At 41.2% G+C, this 8,335-nt stretch overlaps 1 protein-coding gene across 2 annotated transcripts; it reads right to left on the bottom strand.

Annotated features, from left to right (window-relative positions):
• Positions 1-751: 751 nt before the first annotated feature.
• LOC141764579 (BTB/POZ domain-containing protein 3-like) lies at positions 752-7,941 on the bottom strand. Of its 2 annotated transcripts, none has more exons than XM_074629889.1 (5): positions 7,806-7,937; positions 6,474-6,735; positions 5,267-5,357; positions 4,753-4,871; positions 752-4,517 (listed from the first exon to the last, which is right to left on the bottom strand). In XM_074629889.1, the coding sequence occupies exons 2-5, from the start codon at positions 6,650-6,652 to the stop codon at positions 3,485-3,487; spliced, it is 1,422 nt and encodes a 473-aa protein (XP_074485990.1). In that variant the 5' UTR covers positions 6,653-6,735; positions 7,806-7,937; the 3' UTR covers positions 752-3,484. The 2 variants fall into 2 exon arrangements, with proteins under 2 accessions (XP_074485990.1, XP_074485991.1); XM_074629890.1 differs by having other exon boundaries at positions 3,338-4,517; positions 6,474-6,712; positions 7,806-7,941.
• Between the last annotated feature and the right edge of the window lie 394 nt (positions 7,942-8,335).

Here is an 8,335-nt window from a genome sequence, read left to right as displayed (position 1 = left end):
TACACAGTATTTTTATAGAGCACTAAAATCTGCTTTATAATATAAAAGATATGAAAATCTTACTTTTTACAATATGGGACTTTTAAGGTGCAGGGTATAAACACAGCAGCCACTTCGGTACGGACTTCCCTCTCTCCTACAAGGAAATAAATAAATATCAGAAACAGAAACACTTTTTTGAGAAATTGAGTTACGTTTTGCTCCCAATCTAGAATATAAATATAAATATATAAAAATAGAGAAATCATAAGAAAATATAAACAAGAAATATATATATATAACAGTGCAAATAATAATGCTGAAAAATAGGATCTATGCAAATAATATAAATGCATGCATTTATAAAAATGCAAGGATAGTGTAAATAGATTATGGCACAGCTATATATATATATATATATTTATATATATATATATAAACCTTATAACAGCTGTAACTCCTTAATGCTCCTTACTCCTTGAGGAAAAGCAGTAAATCTTCACATTGTTTCAGCGCAAAAATCTTTGTAAAGTAACTAAAGCTGTCAGATAAATTTAGGGAGTAGAAGTGGTGTGAGATTAAAATACTCAAGTAAAATACAAGTACCTCAAATTTGTACATGATTAAATGTACTTAGTTACATTCCATCGCTGAATGTTTCTGCTTGATATCACAGCTGCTCTTTCTATCTTTCATGTCTGCCAATGAGGCGTCTAGTAATAATTCAGAATGAACTTTTAGAAAACATGACTGTCTGCAGGATGAACAGAACTAAAGTTTTACATCTGAACCTTTATTTCCAAATTTGTCACAACACATTCATAAGGCCACCGACTCACTGCACATTCTGGTTGGAATCAGATAACAGGAAACAAAGACATCCAAAAATATGTTTCTTCAATATAGAATCATATAAAACAGTTTTTTTCCTCCATTTTCAAAGAGAGTAGATGAAGAAGAAGTGTGTCAGGGCATAATCACAGAACTATTTACACAACTGCAACATTAATGAAACACTAAATCAGGATGTGGTACAAACAGGATGTCATGTTTTTCAAAATAAAAGCACAGGAGTTGTTGACTATAGGAATACTGTTCTTTAAATACAACCAAAAAAAAGTGTACAGTTAAAGTTAAAATCCTTTCAGATATCCTGTTATACTGCAGGATGGACAGGTAGAATTCAAGGTGGATTACGTATGAAATGCCCCTTTACATTGCCACATTTCGTCAGAGAAGTAGAAGACGACAGTACAGAGCACCAGAGGAAGTAGTGTATAAAAAGTGAAGTAACAGACAGGAGTGTGATCAGCTGTCAAAATACAAATATAAAAAGGTATTATTCAGCTTTAAAAGTGCTCAATACGAAATTCAGAACATATCTATTGCCTCCGCATGGCTTTCAACATGACGACGGCTGAGCCAGCGGCTCGCAGCTAACGGTGCTGACAGCGTTAACAACAGCAACAGTGCTGACAGAGATAACTGTGTTCACCTGAGGGGGAACCGGATGGTGGTGCTACGCTTCCTTTGACGGTGCTGTCGGTCGAGATGGCGTAATCAGCTGTAACCGCCGTATGAGCGCAGTGCAGAGTGCCGGCCATGAGTTAGCCATTGGGGCACGCTCACATTCACTAAAAGGCACGCGCAACCAGCCAGACTATGTAAACAAAGCACAAAGAAGCTAAGAATACGACACACACAGAGGGAGAGACTGACTTCATTCTCTGCTCAGGTAGACATTACTCCTCTATATCTTCACATAGCTAATAGTTGTTGCTGTTATATTAATGCTCTGGATATCGTATAGAGCACCTTTAAAATACCAAAACAACCAACAGTAAACAACCAACAGGTTAAAACATAAAAGTCCTTCAGTTCTACAGTAACAGTAGGAATGTTTCCGACTCAAACCAAAGTCTGAACATCATGAGAGGAAAAATTCATGTTCATGTTGTTATTGATGATGACAATACACCCTAAACCTTAAAACACACATTTAGGAGTGCATTTTAATGGGACAGAGTTTAGTTGTAATAAAATGTGCTATGGAAGTGGCTTGTCTACTTCAGGTTTATTCTTGGTGCTCAAGTGTTTAGTTCATTAATCAGTGAGACCAATCAACAACAATGTTTAGGTTTTGGACTCTGGGATCTAAATGATTGATAAAAACAAACAAATGGATTAATCAACAATGAAACTGATGATGAAAATTGTACAGGCTGTTTTTTCTACATGTACAGATTTTAGGTATAGCGTTAATGTGTTAGTTACCAGTGATAACTCTCCCTTTAACATCTCTGAGTGTATTAGGACATTATGGGCAATGCTGTAAATCAATGATCAAGACTGCTTCATGCCAATATTAGATTTATATATGATATCTCTATCACTGTGATGAAGTGCTTTGATTTATCAGGTATTTAATTCACTGCATTCGCCAAAAACAGACAGTCCTCTCTTATCCAATTTCCCTATTAACTTTTCTAGAAAATGTATTTTATTATTATTAATCGTAGTGCAAAATTGCATATGATGATTTCATCTATATCTCCCACCTTTAAAGCGTCATTAAGCAGAATATTTTTGGCATCATTGCGCAAAAATTCCATAATAATCCTTTCAGCATATTGTAACTCAAGTGTTCTGAGAGATAACTAGACTTCTGCTCCTCCTCATGGCTCTGTTCTCAGGAATTAGAAAATCTGGCCCGTGACGGGAGACTTTGGTCAACCACAAGTCATTTCAGAGAGAGAGCGATCCTATTGGGCTGTTCTAGAAATGCGGATGCGCATGAACATCCCTTTGGTGAAAGCTTGATTGAATGACAGAACATCAAACTGGAGAAGTTGCAATTCCAGCATTGGCAACAGGTGCCTACACTGCAAAGCAACCCAAAAAAGGAAGACGGACTATCGAAAAAGAGTCGGACAATATCGGCGAAGCGTTTCAGAGCTGGAGAGAAAATGTTATAGGGATGATGTTTGAAATGAATGACTAGTACTCGTACAGGTCACTGTATGAAGTGCGTGCATATGCCCCCCCTCGTCTGATGGGAGCGGTTTTGGACAGAGAGCTGCAGGTTGAGGGCTGTACTTGCAAATTCTGGCTACTCTGGGGTACCACTTGAATTACAATATGCTGAAAATTTAATCCAATATCACCAAAAATAAACTGCCTCCCACTGCTTTAATGGTATCCAATAACTCATATGTTTGTTTATAATTCCTGCTTTACTAAGAGAGACTGAAACAGCGATGACCACAAATCAACAACAGCTGCTGTAAACAAAAACAACAGAGGTGTGAAGGAATGTGAGGATTCAGACTTCTTCAAATCGTGTCTTCATGTTTCAATCAAACTGTCGTCACGTCTCGAAGGCTCAGCAGTAAATCCAGGAGTCCCTCCCTCCTCAAACAGCTTCCTGAGAACTCGTCTCCACACTTTCAAAAGTCTACATGACAGTGAAGCAGGAATCTCTGCGGCGTCCTCCCTCACGCCCGGCTCAGGCGTAGAAGATAAGTTCGGGAATCTGGCCTCCCTGCACTCCGGTGCCGTTGGTGCTGTCCGAGGAGCACTGGAACTGGAAGGTCACTTTCCCACACTGCACCTCTGTCATGCCCTCCTGACCGAAGTAGCTGAGCTCGTTGCCGTCCAGCACCACGCTGGCGGTGTAGAAGGTGTCAGGCTCGATCTGCACCGGGTAGTCGAACGACACGGGGAAAGTGCTGCTGGAGCCATCTGAGAAGTACTTGATGATCCTTTGGGCCATCGACACCCCCTGACGTTTCAGCTCGATCTTGGCGCTGTACTCAGCCGAACCGCAGCTGGAGCCGTACAGGCCGAAGCCGGCGATGAAGACGCGTTTGTCCACAGCGAACTGGATGCTGTCGCAGCGGCCTCTGTACCGCCACTGGTTGCTCCTGTAGGCGCAGGACTGGAAGCGGTGGCAGCGCTGCGTCGCCAGGCCTTTACGAGGTTTGGAGCAAAACAACAGTTCAGGCTTGTTGGCGGCGGTGTACCACAGGAAGATGTCATTGGTCTCATTGAGCGTGAGTACACCAGACTGCGCCGCTCCGTTGGCGAAGTCCTCCAGCACCATGGTGGGGATGCGGATCAGGTAGATGGCCTTCCCCAGCATCAGACGCTTGTTCTCGATAGTCGGCGTCAGGTCTTGTCGTTGACACTCGGCCTCGGCCCAGTTCAGCGCTGCCTCGAACACCACCATTTCTTTGGCGTTGAGCGTCTCCCGCCGCAGGATGCTCTCCAGCGTCTGGGTGTCGATGTCGCAGAAGCCTTCGGATCGCAGAGCGAGCTCAGCCTGAGCGTCGATCACCTCCCAGCAGCGCTGAGTCAGGTCGGGCTCCTCGAACAGGCAGCTCTGAGACAGCAGCACGCAGGCGTTCTTGGCGCTCAGGCTGGTCTCCAGGAAGTTGACACAGGCCCGGGCCAGGTGAGGCACGATGTACTTTTTGGCGGCGTAGAGGGTGGCGAGCACGGTGTCAGCGCACAGGTCGATCTCATCACAATAGATATACCTGGAGGATGGAGGACGGGGTGAACTTGAGACAGTGCCTTCACTTCACAAACTTACATTTTGATCATTTCATGGTGCAATACAATCAGGTTCAAACATCTTTGGTTGGTATTTTTTTAAATTAAGAGGTATATTGATTATTTGTTTTGTGTGTCTGGTGTTTCTATAGAGACACCTTAAATGCCCACAGCCCAATCACAGTCCATAAACACTGAATGAATCAGAGTTTGACATACTTCAACATGGCCAGAAACGAAGGAGGCTCCACGTCAGGGATCCGGATCTCGTCCTGATCCTCCGCCAGTTCTCCATAAAACATGGCGTGAAACACAGAGCTGCCGACGGCCAGGACGTACTGACAGAGCAGAGGAACAACACGGACAACATAAGAGACAAAATCACCACGTATGTCTGTTACATTTCCTAATTTAAACTACTTGCAAAATGGACATTTTAGTGTGATCTTTGGTCCTTGGCTTGATTTTTATGACTGAACTTATTTATTTTTAAAGTTAAGTTAATCAAGCTGTAACATTGTCACATAATGGGCCAAAATCATTTTTTCAACATGCAAAGTTGCTCCCTGCTAACGTTGATGTTTCTGCAAGTTCTGGTGTCCAGTTTTTAGCCTCTTCACCTTGTTTGAGTCAATTGAAGAAGAAAAATCCGTCTTTGATTAAAGTGTTGTCTCCAGTGTTGGAGAGGCTCCACACACAGCCCCACCTTTCAAAGGCATGCAAGGAGTTTTACCTTATGTCCTGGTACTCGCTGTGTCCCGCCAGGCGGCCCGACCACAAAGTGAACATCTGCCATCATTTCATTGTTGAACATGACTGAATTCCTACAAGGACACAAAATTCATTAACACTTTATCTTACTGTTAGAAAGGCCAGCACCACTTGGACTATTCCACCCCCGCTCTTGACCTCAAGATATGTGAATGAAAATGGGTTCTATGGGTACCCACGAGTCTCCCCTTTACAGACATGCCCACTTTATGATAATCACATGCAGTTTGGGGCAAGTCATAGTCAAGTCAGCACACTGACACACTGACAGCTGCTGTTTCCTGTTGGGTTTGAGTTTGCCATGTTAGGATTTGAGTACATTTTTTATGCTAAATGCAGTACCTGTGAGGGTTTCTGGACAATATCTGTCATGGTTTTGTATTGGTAACTGATTTCCAATAATAAATATATACATACATTTGCATAAAGCAAGGATATTTGCCCACTCCCATGTTGATAAGAGTATTAAATACTTGACAAATATCCCTTTAAGGTACATTTTGAACAGATAAAACATGTGCGATTAATCATGGACAATCATGCGATTAATCACGATTGTTGATTGACAGCCCTACAAATAGCTGTAGTGGAGTAGAAACTGTAATATTTCGCTGTGAAATGTAGTGGAGTAAACTGTAACTATAAAGTAGGCCAGTACAGGCCTGGATCAGGACAACCGTCACTCTTTGTTAAAACATATAATGTGTAACTGGTTGAGAACATTGACCTCTCCTCCCCCTCATCACCTGTAAGCAGGGTCTGAAATTAAGCTTTTTCCTCTCCAGCCACTGTGGCAGGTCACTGAACATTTCTACCAGCCACTCAGTTTTTTTGTCTGCCACTTCTGAAATCTACAATAGGTAGAACACTTTAAAATTGTAAACACTGAGTCAGTGGTACCAGAACATAGAATTATGGAATATATCATGTAACCTTAATCCCTAACTATATTTAATTTAGGAATTGCTTTTTAAAAATAATATTTCTTAACATAAGGAAAACCTATCTGCTGTGGTGGCAGGTGACCTAAAATTTTTACCTGCCACCGCCAACATTTACCCTGTATTTGGCAGGTGGCAGATGCTAATTTCATTCCCTGCCTGTAAGCCTCTACTGGGCTCAATCAGCTCATCACTATGATGTGTAGTTTTGGGGTGGCTCAGACTGACCTCTCTCGGATGGTCGGGAACAGGCCCTGCCAGTTGCAGCAGCGCTGTGCAGCGGTGCTGGTGTTGTTGTTGGTCCGGTTCTGTTGCTGGTAGTGCTGGATGATGGAGGAGGAGGTGGTGCTGCTGCTCGCTGAGGCGGAGGGGACCAGCTTCTTGGTGGGAAACAGCTCTGCAGCCATTATCTTCCAGTCAGACTGCAGGCCGGGTCATGGCAGCTCCAGGGCCGGACTGAACTGCTGCTGTAGGGCCGGGCAGAAGAGCACTACCGAGAAAATGTCATATTCCTGCAGCTGTCAGACTCCACAACCAGCACTGCTCCGAGTAGACCACATACACACCAACAAACTGACAATAACCTGATATTTTCAGGTGGAATTTCATTAATTTATTCTCACTGTGCAATATAATTTTCCACTTGTGCAATTTTGTTAATAGTCTGTTTGTTGTCAATACTGTATACACTGCTCCTATTTTTATACTTCCTTCTATTTAAATGGTTATTATGTTACACTTTGTTTAGCTCTTTGTTACTGTGTTAGCTGATGCATCTTGTTTTTTGCACTTTATGCAAAGGGGATTGCTGCTGTACACTGCAATTGTCCCCACTGCTGGACTAATAAAGGAATATCTTATCTTATCCTGGGAACTGAGTTAAAAAGTGTCTTCCAATTACTGTTTTTGTGATTTCCTTCCTATTCAGGATTAAAAGAAAATCTTAACAATTTAGGCTTGTTAAACTTTATTTGTATTGTCCACTGTAGTGGACTACAGGACTATTTCAGTGTGAAAAGACTAAACAAATGAACAGATTAATGCTGTAGAGTGATATTAAACCAAGAATACATTCAAATTGATTAAAAACACATGCCATATCACTGGAAAGCCTAGGATGTCCTCTTTACAACACACCAGGGGTTGATAGAGTAGGTCAAAAGAGTAAGAGGATATGCATGTGGACAAAATGTCCAGCACAGAGGACGCATGTCAATGGGCTGGGTCTCTGGAGGATATATTCAGACACTGAAGAGAGCAACTTGGATTTGATGTTGTTGTTGTTGTACATCTTAATGTTAACCAAGCTACTAGCCACACATCCATTAATACACCAGCTGGTTTGTTTAACATCACATCAATCAAACAAATCCTTACAACACATAACATGCGGTCAGAATAAAGCATAATAACACAAAGAGTCAGCTGGTCAACATGCAAGCCTCTTAACTTTAGCATGTTGATGCTAGTTAGTTAGCTGACTCACTGAAAGGTCGTTTTTTAGAGTTAATTTCTCATTCAGTGTTAAACTATTTGGTGAATAGCTCAGTTTCCACTTACTTTAGTGTTATGTAGAGGTATTGATCCTCATATCTTCTCTCCACGTTGAGCAGTTGTTGAATTGTTTAACAGACAGTCGGCTCAGCTTTGTTTACAGTCGCTAGCTAGCTTCTTCTGTTGCTGATGTTTACGGCAGAGTCGACTCATTGACGGCACAGCGTTGCCCCCTGGAGGCCGGAGGTTGAAACGACACTCAGCTGTTGCTGTTTATAATACAACTGTAAAACTCACTCTAATACTTTCTGTATTTAATTTTCTTCTTGATATTTTGATATCTTCATATTTTTTTATTTATCTGCAATGATTATATTTAGATTTTATTATTTTTAAACATTTGTTTTTCCAGCTTTACAGTATAATTTGCATTTCATTTTATTTATCTTTATATTATTATATCATATTTAGATGTTATTATTTAAAAAAAAATGTTTTTACAGCTTTACAGTATAAGTTGCATTTCATTTTATTTATCTTTATATTATTATATTATATTTATATTTTGTTATTTTTAAAAATTTGTTTTTACAGCT

Source organism: Sebastes fasciatus, chromosome 3 (assembly GCF_043250625.1).
Source record: "Sebastes fasciatus isolate fSebFas1 chromosome 3, fSebFas1.pri, whole genome shotgun sequence".
Lineage (NCBI taxonomy): Eukaryota > Metazoa > Chordata > Actinopteri > Perciformes > Sebastidae > Sebastes > Sebastes fasciatus.
Note: the sequence above shows the minus strand (reverse complement) of the source record. Positions and strands in the feature narration are given on the sequence as shown.